At 35.1% G+C, this 16,369-nt stretch overlaps 2 protein-coding genes across 2 annotated transcripts; one reads left to right on the forward strand and one right to left on the reverse strand.

Moving 5' to 3' along the window:
• The first annotated feature begins 1,297 nt into the window (after nucleotides 1-1,297).
• Nucleotides 1,298-4,037, forward strand: LOC142553912 (uncharacterized). Its single transcript, XM_075664452.1, has 2 exons — nucleotides 1,298-1,545; nucleotides 2,377-4,037. The coding sequence occupies exons 1-2, from the start codon at nucleotides 1,522-1,524 to the stop codon at nucleotides 3,802-3,804; spliced, it is 1,452 nt and encodes a 483-aa protein (XP_075520567.1). The 5' UTR covers nucleotides 1,298-1,521; the 3' UTR covers nucleotides 3,805-4,037.
• A 1,201-nt stretch (nucleotides 4,038-5,238) lies between these two features.
• Nucleotides 5,239-10,564, reverse strand: LOC142553913 (transcription factor PIF3-like). The gene is made up of 9 exons (XM_075664453.1): nucleotides 10,199-10,564; nucleotides 9,594-9,713; nucleotides 8,288-9,443; nucleotides 8,110-8,211; nucleotides 7,960-8,025; nucleotides 7,488-7,553; nucleotides 6,756-7,286; nucleotides 5,733-5,853; nucleotides 5,239-5,631 (listed from the first exon to the last, which is right to left on the reverse strand). The coding sequence occupies exons 2-9, from the start codon at nucleotides 9,677-9,679 to the stop codon at nucleotides 5,621-5,623; spliced, it is 2,139 nt and encodes a 712-aa protein (XP_075520568.1). The 5' UTR covers nucleotides 9,680-9,713; nucleotides 10,199-10,564; the 3' UTR covers nucleotides 5,239-5,620.
• Between the last annotated feature and the right edge of the window lie 5,805 nt (nucleotides 10,565-16,369).

Here is a 16,369-nt window from a genome sequence, read left to right on the forward strand (position 1 = left end):
AATAATTCAACGCACAAAACTTTACCTAAATAAATCAAGACACAAAGAATTATCCAGAAGTGAACACATTTGTGCGGTGCCTCATGACAAAATATTCACCAACAAATACTTTCAGTTTATAAACACAATACTAGTGAATAACCAAAAACTAACTCCCTTAACACATCTAGGGATCAAAGTGAATCAAAAATATCTATCACCAAAGTAATCAAACAACTATGGATGCATGAAGCCGAAATCTTGTTCAATGAACAATTCTCAAACAATACTTCGTTCAACGGAGTGTTGAAAAATTGTTGTGGATTAGCTTCTTCAACACTTCATGATAACACAACAAAAACAGTGACGTGCTACACACAGATTCTCCGTTCTTTTTTTGTTCTCTATTTTTCTCTCATCATGAAAAGTCTCTTTTATGTGGCCTCTATTTTTCAATATATATATGTTCTTTAACCTAAAATTATTCATTGAATAGATGCTTACAAAATATGGAAACAAAAGTTTCATTATGAAATAAAATCTTTTAAACAAAAAGATCATGTTTGAAGATAATATAAATCTTATCATAAATAACATTAGTCTAGAAAAACAAAACTCTATATTTTTATGCACGATATTATTAAAAAGAAAAAGATAATCAAAGAATAAATTATGTCTGGTATGCCAAGACATTTTTCCTTTCGCAACGTAAATTGAACTTCAAAGCAAAGTAGTGAAAATAATCTAGTATATGCTTGTAATGTGCTGATTCAGATTTTATCAACTTAAGAAATGAGAAGAAAAATAATATGTTTTGGCACTAAGTAACGTGTATCTCAATTAATTAATTAAAACGAAGGAATCTGCAATCAATTAAATCTGGGTTCTTCATGAACCAACAAAATCAGACAATTAACAATAACACCTCTGGTCCCCATAATAAAGCTTGTCACTTTTCCATTGACAGCACCATCCAAAAATTCCTACATTTTCATAACTTCAAATTAAAATAATGGGCTCTCGTAAGTTTGGATCACAAGACTTTAAATTATTATACCGTATATTTGTATGTATCGCCTTTAAATGTTGCTGTTTGACAGATTGTTATATATATATATATATATATATATATATATATATATATATATATAGCACAGAGTTGGAGGATTTCGTTGTTTCCGTATTTTCTACGTATCTTATGTGAACATGCGTCATAAAATATTCAGGAAAATTTCAAAAAATGGGACCCCATCTCTCTTCGGGTGGTGACAGATCATCGATCATTTGCATATTATCTATATTTCCCACAATGCGTGTCTACTTTATTCAGGGGTGTGGCTCTACTTTCTTTAACCAGTGTGTTGTACACTTTGCTGCTTTTAATTATTTAATATTTTTCTGTGGTTGTTGCCAACCATATCATTCCCTTCTTTTCTTGTTCTGTACTTCGAATTCTCATTTATTCAATACATATTTAGTTGTAACAGTTTCACTTGTAAATAACTTTGTTATAATTCAGGCTAAAAGTGAGTCATTTCACCCATGGCTGCTGCTGTTTCTGATCAGGTATGCTTTTTTCTTGATTTTGTATATCTTCATGAAATTTGGAGGAGGATTTGGTGGCCGATTTCTTGTTTCTTATCATCAAGAATGTATAAATGGTTACCTGTTATGATAGTATTCGATGGCTAAATTCTTGTTAAACTTTTATCATTGGACTCACTTTTACTAGGTGATACTTGGAGTTCTGGTACAGGTGATCTGTTTTTTATTACTCGTCTTAATTAGAGAACTGAGGAATCCCAAGAAAATTCATATAAAGATGTCGTTGCAACCCGAAAGTCGAGTCGGGATCATCCAAAATCCAGTTATTTTTGCCAGTTCTCAAAATATGATATCAAGGTTCCTAATAGAAACTTCGGAAGTAGATTAAATTTTCTCACAGTCAATTTGGACTGGAGAGTTGTATACAGATTAATGAAAAAACTTCTTGTTTGGTACAGTGAGTAAATATCCTGATACAAATCACTGGACAGCATGCATATGGTTGTCACATACCATCTTGAATAGACAATTTAAAAGGCAGCTCGAAATAAGCCTGATTAATCACCTTTTTTTGCTTTTAGATTTTTACTTTGGAACTTTCAACCTGCTTACTTTAGAAATTAAAAGGCAACTGGAAATAACCCTGATCAACCACCTTTTTTAGCTTTTAAATTTTTACTTAAGAATTTTCAACCTGTTTATTACTGTTCATTATTCAATTCACTTTTTCTTTAATCATGCTTTATTTTGCATATGCTGATGATTTTTTCCCACTATAAAATAGATGACTTCTTGTTTTTCACCCATCTTGTTGTTAGATTCTTATACATCACATATAAATTTGTAATGCAGGAAAGTGGGAAGGAACTGAAAAGAATTGAACCCGAAAAAGTAGAAATCATGGAACCTAAGGAACCAGAGTGTGTAGCGGCCGAATCAGGAGAGAAGACCGAGGAGAAGAAAATTGAACCTCGTGTGGCCGAAGAAGTCAAGGAGATCAAAACAAATGAAGAGCCAAAAACTGCGGAACCAGAGACCGTAGCAGCCGCATCAACTGAATCAAGAGCGAAGATCCAAGAGAAGAGTGCTGAACCTCCTGTAGCTGACGAAGCTAAGGAGATTAGAACATATGAAAAGCCAAAAGCTGAGGATGCAGTTGAACCAACAGCACAAAAGGCCGATGATAAGCAAGTCAAATCTCCTGCAATCGAAGAGGAAACTAAAACTGAGGATAGACCAACTACAGAAGGGACAAAAGAAACTGTTCTTGAATCAGGAAAAACTAACAATTCAGAACCCATAACTGAATGGAAATCAGAAGATAAAACAGGAACTGGGAATGCTGCAGAAAAGCAGGAATCAAGATCGGAATCGGCTGAAGAAAAGAGAGAGGAACTGCCAAGTAAAGCTGAAGAATTACCTGCCGCAGAGGTGGAAACAATCGAGCCGGATGATGTGAAAGTTTCAAAATTTTCCGAATCTACTCCTTTAGTGGAGGAGAAGCCACTCGAGCAACCTGAAGTTGCTGAACTGACAGTAAAAGAACCTATATTAGTTGACCCTGTCAAAGATGTCGAGGTTGAAACAGGGATCGATAAACTTGAGGATTCCAAGTTGCCTATTGAAGTGGAAGGTGCAAAAGAGGAAACCATTGTGGTTGAAATTTCAGATCAAGTCGACTCAGATACTCCTGAAATCAAAGTTCTAGTAAAAGATGTTGAATACTCTCCCTCAGGTGAAGTTTTAGAAAAGACTGTTGAAACAGGAGCAGAGAAAATTGAGCCCAGAAAGAATGAAGTGGAAACCGAAGAAAAAAGTGTCGTAGCTGATAAATCATCGGCTGAGTGTGAAGGGGATACAGAAAGGACAGTTCTTTCCGAAGCTATTTCCAGGGACATAGAATTGGCTCCAGAAAATGAAAAGAAAGAAGAGACAGTAGCTTCGGGTGAAACAAACACAGCTGCAGAAGTGGATGATAAGGCAGAAAAGGAAGCAACAATTACTGAGAGAGAAGCTAAGGAAACCAAGTTAGAGGAAGGGAAAAAAGATGATGAAGCCGTAAAAGCTGATGCACAAGATTCAGAATGCACCAATGATTCCGAGGAAAAAAAAACATCCCGAGATGTTCCTAAAGAAGATGTTCCAGTCAAAAAGCAATCAAACAATATCATCAAAATGGTGAAGCATTCACTCGGGAAGGCCAAGAAAGCAATAACTGGGAAATCCCAGAACTCAAAAGCACCTGCAGCCTCGGAAACAAAGGATGAGCTTAGCAAATAATGCATCAAAGTGAAAAGGGTTGGTGATATTATTTATGTGTGACTTGTGTTGATTTTGCTGTTTTGGATTGTCTGCATGAATTGTTTGTGTTTACTCAGTGTTTCGCGTAATGTTGTTCAAACTAGGAAGATTTCTTTTCTCGTATATTTTACTTTATCAATTTGGTGGTTTGTGTATTGATTCAAGAAGAAATTTTATTTATTGGCCGAGTGTAAATATATTTCTGTTAGATAGTTCATCTTATTTCATAGTTACAGGCATGCCGCTGCATGTTTTTTTTTTTTTTTTTTGCCGTATTACCCCCAGCAACAACTTGAATCTTTCCTTAAATCTCTAATATTAAATTTATCGTCACATTAGTCCCAATGCATATCAATATATCATGTATAGAAGGAGCAAATATGATTCTCTTAACTCCTCTCTATTATACTCGAAATCGTTTATCTTTGAATTAACTCGAAATTTTCGACAAAAACTAATCATAAACAAACTAGAAAATTTTAATTTCTATAGGATAGTAATGCCTATCCAAGATCTATCAATTAGTAACAGAATCAATAATCACCTGCCTAGAGACAATGACATCAAGTATATTATATTATGGGATGGAATATGCAAGCTGACAAATTAGGAATATCTATGAGAACCGAAAACATGACGAAAAACAGAGTATGCCACCTTTTAAGTACGAGAACTCGCAGCAAAATTATCAGCACATACATGATTCTGGACATAAAACAATGGCTTCTCCAGATCAAGGCAGCAATAATTGATTGGTGGGGGATAACATGCGCTATAAATTCACCAACTTTGACATTATCTAGATCTATAGAACAAAATTTAACGATGAATAGAAGCACAACATGACAGTGAACAACAATCAGTTAGTTAGCTCAGTTAAAACCATTGGCTTTTCAGGACTTGAGTCTCTTAGGCTGAGCATATGAGCGTTCAAGATAAGAAACAAGATATCATAATGATAGAGGAAGCGATAAACAAGCAGCTGGTGAAGCATCTACAAGGAAGATCCTTGCTTCACTTCACACCCTTGACACTGGGATGCTGTGTAACAGTCGTTTAGGATCAAACCGTGATCCAGGAACCAAAGTTCCAGCCAAGGACAAATCGACTTTATATCTCTACTACCCCCAGAGCCCAGGGGAATGCCTATCCAAAGTGCTTCCATGAAGAAGCAAAATTTTCTGTCCATTTTTCATCTTTTTGGTTTCCCCTTGACATACAATATGAGAAGTGGAAAATATTCAATGTAAATGATTAAGAAACATTATTTACATTGCCAGGATTTTTATTTTTATTTTTAATAGCATACGGTCTTGTACAACATTATAAACGTGTCTAACTTCACATATCAACGTAAAAGATCTTATTAAAATACACGGGACATGTCCATACACATATTTCGGCACCTTCAAATTGAAAAAAACCTTTCACTGAAAAAATGTAAGTTACAGATTGCTTTCCAAACCAAAATTTGTGCTGCTAACCTGGCTAGCTTATATTCCAACCCGTTTGCTAAATCCTACTTTCCTGAAACTTTTTGACCCACTAGTCATGTTGTTGAAAATACATTACTAAAAAGGAAAAGCTTGTGAATCTCTATTACAAACAACAAAAGCCGTATACTTTGTAGCTCAGGCCCTCAACAAATTTGGAAAACAATGATCACTATCATACCTTCCACCTCGTGTGTGTTCAACAAAACTGAGATTTCAGAAGAGCACAACATACATAAATAGATCCCGAGATAAAATGCTTCTAATCTCTTCCATTCCACCAAAAGTAGTTAATTCAAACATTAATCACAACCTGATTCAATAAGAAACCATTAGTTATTATAGAGTATGCTGTAATGCGTGAAATTAGAGGTACGTGCAAGCAACCGAGTAGATGCATATATTATGGCTCACCAGCTTCTTGGGTAAAGTCAATTGCTGCAACAGAGGCAGATGCCGTGAAACCAACATCAGTAGCTTGTTCATTATCTTGCCCTACTGAGGGCTTATCTAGAACTTCGGTTGTGGTTTGCAGCTGCACCAAAAAATTACAATGGTAGATGAAACAAATAAAATAAAACAAACATTGGCCAATATCAACTGAGCCGGAAGTTGAGCTTGTTAGCTATCATGGAATGCTTTGCTCTGAGGGGCGAGGATAGAATGTATGAGAAGATGAATATGAATTATTTTATATCACAACATGCTCTGTGATTTGTCAGTTATTCCCTTACCTTCCCCTCCAATCCACTTGAGAAAAAATAAAATTGGAAGTCTCACTGACCTTCCTATTCCTTTCAGTCCATATAGCTCTCAATGCAGATGAAAATCAACGTTTTCATTTTTTTCCTATTTTTTAGTCAATCTTAAAATATCAACTACAACTCCTCTTATAGATAAAAGTTAACTCACACAAACATAATGATCAACTGAGAGAATATGTAAGAAGAACCTAGAATCAATTTCGCCATTTCAACTGGGAAATCGACCAAATAAGTGATTTCCTTTCAAAAAACATCATCATTGTCAATCAAATTAACATATACATGTAATTAACTTTCATAGTTCATTTGATGAGATTTTCCATCAGTTCACGTTTTGGCACTCTACAATCAATCTTAGTAAGCACTGTCATAATTTTCTTTTGATCCTCCTCCCTATCTCAAACAAGTTTAAGAGCTCATACTTGATCTATACTCTATTGCCTACAGTAGTACTCAAAATCCACCAGTTTTTCTTTCCAAAATGCATGGCTGAAGATGAGTTGATAATTTTCTTTTGGCCATCAGTAGCTCAAACAAGTTTAAGCGTGCATACTTGGATCTTCACTACTTTTGCCTACATTAGTACTAAGATTCCACCAGTTTTTCTTTTCGATATATATGGCTGATCGTGACATTTCTAGCCAAAAACAGAGTAGAATGAAAGAACACAAACCTGATTAGATTCATGATTTCTTGAGCTGCTAGATTCAGCATTGCCGATGATTAGAGAATTACTGAGAGTCGATGGATCCCCAGAATTCAAGTTTGTAGACGGACTCTGAACTTCATTGTGCTTCGCTATCCTAGAGTTACTTAAACCAATTGCTGAATCTATTGGAGGCCGATTTAATGGAACCAGGGGTACTCCTGGGGCAGAATTGTGAAGTCCTTGACTTGGAAAACCATATACAGGAAAATTATGACCTGAAATTCTTGGGAAATTAATGGGACCAGACATAGGATGTGAAAATTGTGCTGCTTGCATGGGAGGTACAGGAAAAATAGGACATCTCGGTGATGCACCAACATTCATGTCTAGCATACTTGTTCCAAAACCCAAACCCATTCCCATTCTCATTCCCATTCCCATTCCCATTCCCATACCCATGGGTGAAAAGTGAGGTACATGGGCAGGATGCATGTGTTGAATTCCCGGAGGAAACATCACTGGTGGCATACACAACCCAGCTCCCATGGACATAATCTGCATTCAAAAAGAAATACACCAAAAATGTAGGCCATTTGATCAGCTTCAAATAGAAACACAACACCCTCAAATCATATCGATGAAGCTAAATTATTGTTGAGGTGAATCATTGTAGAGACAAAGAAAGCAAGAAGGCTAAAACGAGTTTATAATTTGAAATAAATGAATACATAGGGAAGTGTAAAAACTTCACCTAACCTGTACTTGAAGTTGAAGCGTCCTTAGATATTCAATGGCTTCATCAAGCATTGATGCTTTATCGGCCTGACAAAATTGAAAGAAACAAAGCTGAAGGAATTTGGAAGTAAAAAAAATAATAAAGGCAGAAACCTTTGGCCACGGTCAGGTGGAGTTCATATGTTTTTAGAAGCACAGGACACAAAATCTGTACTGGATTTAGATAATAACATCCATATAAAGTAAAGGGCAAGTTAAACTCAACTTCAAACTCAACCATACAGTACCCTCCTCCAACAAAACCAGTTAAGAAAACAAAGAACAACAGATTTTGACTGGCAATAGAACTTAGAATCCAATTGGAGGGAAAATGCAAGACCATACAAAACGAGGATTCAATTTACAACTTTTATGTTTCTTAACTGATCAACTCGGTCTACAGCCTGAGAGCTACTTACAAAAAGATATTAAAGCAATCACTCGAATACATTACCTTATTGCAATTGGGTATAAGTTCTTGTAAAGCACGCATTTTTTCATTGATCCTATCCCTTCGCCTCTGTTTTCACATCATAAATGGGTTTCACTTTACAAGAAATAAAAGCGAGTCGGTTCAATTAACATTTGGATTATTCTTGCTCACCCGTTCGGAAAGATTATGAACTTCTGCTGCTCGGCTTCTCTTTGACCCTGTACCTCCAGGAGAATTTGCCTTTTTAACACCAACACATTCAGTTTGAATACCCTGTGAACATAACAGCTAGACATGGATAAACACTAAAAAACAGTTAAGTTGTAGCTTCTTTCACATTATCACTTACATCACTGCGGCACTCAGACTCCTCTATATCAATAAATTTTCTCTTATAATTAGGCATTTTTTCATAAGAAACTGTATCAGTGCAATTGTCGGAGCCTACAGAGGACGAACCAACCACAGGCTCAACATTTTTCTCACTGTCTCGGACTCCTTTCAAACTGGAATGATTATTTGGAATAATGGGAATGTCATTCTTGATGGAAGAAACTTGGCAAAATTCTTCAATCTTTTCAGCAGGAAGGGACTCCTTAGGTGCCTCTTCCATATATGGTCTTGAATTGCCCATCACACATACAGCTGGCTGAACACGAAAGCTGATGCCCTTTTGTGAATTACTTAGAGGTTCATCAAGTGCGGATTTGACAATATTAGGCCCACTAGAAACAGAAACATTATCCTTACTTCCCACTCTTTCCATTCCCAATGAAACCGCAGAAGGAATTCCATCATGGATTGGAGCTTTAGCTTTGACAAGGGATGTTGGTCTTGAGAAATGGGAGAAATTCAACAGATTATTATTTGGAATCTTAATATCCGGCCACTCAATCTTCGTACTTGCAGACTCATTTGCCAAATCCCTAGCCTGAGCTGATTGCCCAAAGACAGCATCTGGATAGATACTAGTGTTATTGCTAATAACATCTGAAAATTGAGATCCTAAGGGGGAATCGGATGTCTGGCCCTGCAGAGGCGGCCATGGACTTAATATGTGAGCTTTACAAGACAAACCCTTCGAACCAACCCCATCACTGCGCAGATTGCTCACTGTATGATCATAACTATAACTCTTGTCCACTGATACAGCGCTATGGTGCATGGAAGACGTAACACCAGATGTTTCAGTTAAGACTTCAGGACGGTAATCATGTGGCAGGGCATCATCGAAGGGAAAATTTAACCATGGATCAATTTCATCATCCTGACTTAAATCTAGTTCCCCTGAAGGCACAATGGGTGAAATATCAATCAAGCTTGTCTCAACTTCACCAAATTTTCCAATCCTTGAAACAGTTGGATGTCCTAAACCGGCATCCCGAATTCTAAGAGAATTAGACTGTAAACAATGACTTGTAAAGGTTCTTGCAGCCCTACTGGACTGACCTTGCATCATAGGCTGCCCATTCTCCCATACTAGCTCAACTAAATCACCATCGACTCTGCATAAAATTCCAACAATATCTCGTAACATTAATATAAAATACTTGAAAATCCACGAACTTCACATGAAACCTACCTAAATGAATCAAGAGAAAATGGATTTAATAAACAAAAGGTAAGAAATAGAGTGAAACTAAACCTGAGCTTACCTAGAAGAGTTATCAGTAGGACTTGTTTTCAGCTGGCCAGATTCAAGCTTTCCTCTAGCCATTCTTAAAAACTCTGACAGAGGCATGGTGGACAAATAATGCAACTGGAACTCAAAACAGCTGAAAATTTAATCACATGAATGTTGTTAAATAGGAATTTTTGTTCTCAGAACCAATTCCCTTTAGTGTGAGGTAAATTACATCAATAAGTGACTTAATTTCCAAACTTACACAAGATTTCGGCTAAATTAGGATGCGTGCAAATATAGTATATAAATAGAAAATACTCACCAACAAGCACCGCTAATTTCACGTACTTATGTCATAATCAGTTCAAAAAACTTAAAAACAAAAAGCCATAGTAAGAGTTAAAATGAACAATTTCAAGAGAAGTGAAAATAAAAAGGAAGTATAGTAGTGAGATTAAAAATGCTTAAAAACTACCAAATCTTGTTTAAGATAAAAATATATATTTTTAAGCAAATCCAATCATTAGAAGAGAAACCCACTTGAGATCTCATTAATTAATCAACAACTCAAATAATTTTATCCCTTCCATCTCAACTCTAAGTAAAAATAAACGAACTTCAAGAAAAAAAATCCACCTTTTTAATCAGTTCATCACCATTAAGTTCCCAACTCCCAAAAGGCGGAGAAATTATCGCAAACTCGAATGATTTTTTCCTTTCTTTGATCTTTCACCGGGAGCAATGACGATATTTCTTGAATCGACCAAAGGATTTTGCTAACCCAAATGCATCCATCACTGACGTTTTCCCGGTCTGAAGCTTTAATCTTCAGCTAACCTCCACGCTTTTAGCTCCTATTTCTTGAAAATACACACAAAAATATATTAATTTAGAGAGTAGAAGGCGGCGAACGGTTTGCCAATTGGGAGAAGCGGAGCGAAAAGCAAAGCGTGCGCATGCAGTTTATTATATATAGCAAGCTTTTGAGCATAGCCCAATGGATAGAACTCGTATTTCAAACAAGCTTGTAATATTTTGTGAATATATATTTCTTGAAAAAATTAAATTAAGGTGATAGTTTGGCTTTGAGCAAATCACAAATATCGAAAAAATAAATAAATAAAGCCCCTTGTATTAAATTAAAAGATATTTACAGTAATATGTTTTTCAAAATTAAGCATATCTACTTCATTTGTTAGAGGTTTCCCTGATTCTTAAACACACGAAATTTAAATTTTCATTTTTTTCATTTTTTACTCTGATACGAATAAAATTTTGTAAAAATATAGATATAAAAAGTTATATAAGACTTTATTTGTGAAATATTATTTAAAAATATTTGAATTAATATTAAGTAGATTATGAGTAAAACATTGTAGCCTCAATTAAAAGAGAATAGATCTTTTGTGACACTGAGAAGATCGGTTGAAGTATTTAGAAAGTGGCTGAATAAACACTTTCTAAAATTTCTTTGTTTAAACATAATTTAATTTGATAAGAAACTGAACTTGGTATTCTCGATTATCAATGTCAATTGGCTAATAAAATATGTGCGCAAAGAAGTCAAACTAACATATTAGAACAATTCAAATAATGACTTGACTATGTAAACTAAATGGTAAAATGTTATTAAAATATACGCAAATTTGTTTGTGGACGAACATCTCGAAGAACTCAAACTCCTACGTCAACATTTCTTCTTTTTGAGAATGCTCACACTAGAAGACTTTGATATTTACAAATAATTTGCGAACACCTAATTCAGTTTGGACTTTGACAAGAACGATTAGGAGGATCATCGTTGAGCTACAATAGCTCGGTTCTTGAAATATTGAACACCGATGAATTAAATCGGGTTTGGTTTTTACACCAAACGAAAAATACTCGAAATAATCCTTCGTTAAGAAACCTATTAAATATTTTTTAAAGTATTTAAAATATATGCAAGTTGAATGAGTAAAAATATTTTGGTTGAAGCATTTTATCAAACACTTGGTATGCAATATTTTGGTATTTGAAGAAAATATAAAATGCTTCAACGATGCATCTTTAAAACAATGAAATGATAAGTTAATACAATAAAGAAATAGACACAAATTTGTTTATGGATGTTCGGAAACTTCAAATGCTCCTATGTCACCTTTTCTTCCACCTTAGGAATGATTCACTAGAAAATTTTGATTTATATAACTCTTTGTAGAAACCCACTCAGCTTGGGACTTACATTACTGCCTAACTGAACTCATAGAACTCAAGATTGCAGACAACACCTTACAATCAACATATTGTTTAATGTCTCATATTCAAAGACAACATACACAAGTTTATTGTCTTTGTGCAAAACTCGCTCAACTAATCTTTGAAGTTAAACTTTGTTGTATATGTATGAGTGATTGTGTGTGGAGAATTTATCCTTTACAGTGTACATCTCAAATGTATCATCACACAAAGACTTGTGCTCTCAACTAGCAAATTTCTTCATGCTAACTACCCATGCTTTAAATTATCTTCAAAAGCTCTTGTTTGATCTTCAAGATGTTGTATTTATAGGCACCAACAATGATATATACGTTAGACACAAGAATATGACCGTTTGGAAATATTATGTACTGTTTCTGAAATTGTAACGGTCAAATTCACATTGCTGGACTTTTTCTGAGCTTAAACTGGTCAACCATTCTACTCTTGTCAACTCAACTAGGTCGTTTAGTTCAATTGGTCAGCAGCTGGTTCAGTTCAGTTCAGTTCAGTTGGTCAGCAGTTAGTTCAGTTCAGTTGGTCAGCTGCTGGTTCAGTTCAGTTCAGTTGGTCAATAGCTGGTTCAGTTCAGTTTCAGCTGGTGTGCTGAAATCAGCTAGTTGTACTAGAACCAGAAGTTCATCGTCATTATCAGCATCTTAAGCTTCGATTCAGACTTTGACTTATGAAAATTATTTGTAGATAATCATCTTATATTTCCAACTCATACTGAATCGCTTTATTCCAATAACTGAGCTGAGAGATATGACCAAAATACTGCAACTGATCATATCCAACTGATTGTTGTTTTCGTGTAATCGGTTCGGTAATTCAGCGATCAGTTAGACCTTGATAACATCCGATTTTACCCAACTGATGTGAATACGACTTGTTCCAAATTGAGTTTTCTGATTATTCAATTTGGCGTATTGTCATTTGAATCTTCCAGCTGAGAGATATCATCAAAAAATCGAAGCTCTCCAGAAATTCAGTTTGGCTAAATTCAGTTTCAGTTTGTTTCTTGTGTTTGCAACTTCACACATGAGTAAATATGTTAGAAATACAATAACAAGTTTTGTTAACATCAAAATTAAGATTGTGAACATGAAATGTTCCAACAAACTTAACATTACCAAAACTGAAACTACTAGTCTACTCAATTGAACGAATAAACAGTATATGTATTGTCCTCGAATACAATGCATTACAAAGAATTCCTAGCACTTAATTATCATCAATGATTAGATACAATACTTTGTAAAGTGTACCTTAGTGTATGAACAGCTTTGATTGAACTTGAAAGCATGAAACTTGGTTGTTGTAAGTGTATAACTTTTGTTCTTGTAACTTGGAAACACCTGCTCAACTGATCTGTATCTCTATTTATAGATTACGAACTGCAGTGATCATAAACTTAAAAAAATATATGTTCCAAATAATGTAATAGTTATTGTGTCTTTTGTCCAGGTCATCATTCCTGACATCCGTATAAAATGTAACGAGGTTGATTATGGCTGTGTTAGCAATGTACAAAAAAATTTATCCAAAATCAGTTTAACCATTAGTGTAAATTGATGTCATTGAGACTGAATGATGATAACTAATAAACTGATAAAATATTAAGATATATTTCAGTTTAGGTCTGAGTCAGTTCTGCTAACTAGTCCAGTTCATGTAAACCAGTTTAGCTTATGGACATAATCAGTTCTATATTGTATGGAGTTCAGTTTAGCTTATATCAGTTTTGCATTAATTATTTATTAACACCAAAACATAAATTCACAATTAGGAATGTTGTCAGTAGATGTTGCCAACATCAATGAAAATATCTCACAAGTAAACACATCGCGTGCACTTTATCATATTTTATTATGCTACATTTTATTTTTAGACATAATTAGGTCATGCATATATATAGGCTTGCGAATATATTCCGCTCGGGAGATTATAAGAGTCCAACAGGCAACATATGGTGAAAATTCCTATTTGCAAAAAAATAAAATATATATGATCTCTGATGGTTTAGTAGAGTTAAGCCGACGTAGAGTTTAAATGTGAAAATTATTTTGGAAATCAATTATGCTGAATTATTTCTTTAATTCTGCAAGTATTTTTCCTAAAAATTCAAAAGGAATATACGCATTAAAGTTACTATTGGTAAGTTCTACGCGATTAGTTATGAGATTAAAGATTTCTGTTATTTACTGTTTCAATGGATATATTTTTCACCTTATATATTTCCTTGATTTAATTATATTTAAGTTCATTTGCTCTTCGAATTGTCTTCATAATTTCAGTTTGATTTTCTCTGCTATCTTCCCTATTATTTCTCAATCTCTCCAAACTCACTAATGGCAGGACAAATTTTTACTCCCACGATATTTGAAGCGAGATGAACTATAAGGAGAATGTTTCCACCGGTGTGACAACAACAGAAGGTGAGACCCATACATCGATCCTACAATTTTTTCCCACATCGGATATCCCTACTCCTCTTGAAAAAATTTCTCTCAGTGAACCCGAAAATGAGATTGACCTTGAATATCCCCTTGATTTTCTATGTTGAACCAGATGTTCCCTCCACCACCTCCTGCACAATCCTGACTATACTTCGTCCAAAAAAATTCGTTACAAGGGCGAATCATCCATGAGACCATCATTGGCTGACCCCGAATACACGTCTGGTGATGACTCAGATGATGTAGATTGTGAGTTTGTGGCTCGAAAGAAGTTCACGTCTACTATTGAAAGCAGTTCTTCAGGTGATGAACATCAAATTCCTCAAATTGTTGTTGCACAGTGTGTTTCCAAGGAACCCACACTTTCTGATGACAAAGAGGTCTCTCTTATCCAATTTCCAGGAAAATTGAAGAAAGACAAGGGCGCTACCTCTGTATCTGCTCCTGAAGAGTCCTAAGATAAACCTGATGCAGAGATGTAACAGGGATTCCCAGACAACATGCTTGAGTTCTCCAACAGTTTATTTTCCACCTCTACTGATGAAAAATTTGATGATAGTGTTGATAATGATGCTGACAGTGAAAATGTTTCAGGTGATGTTGATGACATTCCAGACACACAGATAACGAAGACTGCGATTTAAGCAAAACCTTCTCGATTAAATTCTACACTGAAAAGTTTTTGATTCAGTGGTCTGTGTATGCCAACCGAAAGTTCATTGACGAGAAGAACGTGGATACATGTGTCTTTGATATGCAACATCTGATGGCTTTCCTCAAACTTTGTGAGCTATTTTTGAATGTTTCTTCAGTTGTGCAATAATGTCGTAAGCATGTTCTTGATTTCTACACCAATCTCTCACCCGGTGTAGGCAATGAGAGATCAAGCAAGTTTGAAAAAAATTTTGTTCGTGATAATGTGTAAATTTCAGTCCCGCAGTCATTAACAACCTCTATCATACTCCTGCCGATGCAAAAGAAGGCCTTCAACCTGACATTCATGAGGTTAATTCAATATTAACCGGAGGCTTGATCACTAGCTTTCAAGCACATTCAATCCGTCTTTTTGCAGCCAACTTGACGTCTTTTTACTCAATTCTTCACAAAATTGATATTCGCAATTGGACTCTTTCAACCAATTCTATAGTGGTGATGAGACCAGAGGCATTGGTTTTGTATTGGTTCTGTTTTCCATTGTACTCACAGTACTTTTAAATTTGGCAAATAGGTCTTCAAAACAGTCCTCCAATTTGCAGATGGAGGATTCAAATTGTCCAAAATTCATTTTTTTCTCACTAATTAATGGGATCCTTGAGTCTCAAGGATTCGAAACAAACATTTATGATGAGTTGTCTGATGTAATTGATCTAATGAAGATTTCCTCTGCCATGTTCAAAGAAAATCGGAAGATAGAACTTCCCTGGTCCGAGTCATGGCTTGCCCTAGCTGTTGCCGCCCCAACCTCATCATCTGACTTCATAACTGATCATTCCAACACATCTCCAGGTCCAGATTGCTTTTTCCCTCAAACTTGTTCAGGGCAAAGGATTAATTGCTCATTATCAATCCTAACTGGCAGAACTTCGCTTCTTTTTCGATTTTGTTGTCTATTCTAGAGAAAAAGGAGGAGATAGAAGTGATGCATAAGACTTCGGAAACAGGACCATAATGTACAAAAGAAAGTGATAACAGTGAAGACGAAGCTACTGACACTGATAACAATCAGTGATTTTATTTTATCATTTTATCTACTAAGATTTGTTTAGTTTTAAGATTTTTCATTTTTCTTAAGTTCTTGTTAATTCATTAGGTGTTAAGATGTTTTTTGATGCTATGCTCTGATTTAGTATTAGTTGATGAATGTATTTGTCCACGTGTTGTCAACACTGCTAACAACAATCAAGCTAACAAAATCAAATCCAAAGGGAGATATATTTTCAAATTCAGGGTGAGCTAAAAGGGGTTGCTTGGAGTTCAATCAACTTGCGTAGACTTTTTTGTGCTAATTCTATCTAGAAAGACAAAAATAGGGAGATTGAAAGAAAACAAAGCAAGACACAATTTATCTCCTTAATTTTTTTCTCTTTTTGATAAGATTTTGCATAAGAGT

Source organism: Primulina tabacum, chromosome 8, assembly GCF_025594145.1.
Source record: "Primulina tabacum isolate GXHZ01 chromosome 8, ASM2559414v2, whole genome shotgun sequence".
Classification (NCBI taxonomy): Eukaryota; Viridiplantae; Streptophyta; class Magnoliopsida; order Lamiales; family Gesneriaceae; genus Primulina; species Primulina tabacum.

What these genes read in the sequence shown, in the direction of transcription:
- LOC142553912 (XM_075664452.1), top strand. Translation starts at nt 1,522, where the DNA reads ATGGCTGCTGCTGTTTCTGATCAG. An exon ending in CTGCTGCTGTTTCTGATCAG is followed by an intron (nt 1,546 to 2,376) that starts GTATGCTTTTTT and finishes TTTGTAATGCAG; the next exon opens with GAAAGTGGGAAGGAACTGAA.
- LOC142553913 (XM_075664453.1), bottom strand. Translation starts at nt 9,679, where the DNA reads ATGCCTCTGTCAGAGTTTTTAAGAATGGCTAGAGGAAAGCTTGAATCT. An exon ending in AGTCTGAGTGCCGCAGTGAT is followed by an intron (nt 8,212 to 8,287) that starts GTAAGTGATAAT and finishes TTATGTTCACAG; the next exon opens with GGTATTCAAACTGAATGTGT. An exon ending in CGCTTCAACTTCAAGTACAG is followed by an intron (nt 7,287 to 7,487) that starts GTTAGGTGAAGT and finishes TTTTGAATGCAG; the next exon opens with ATTATGTCCATGGGAGCTGG.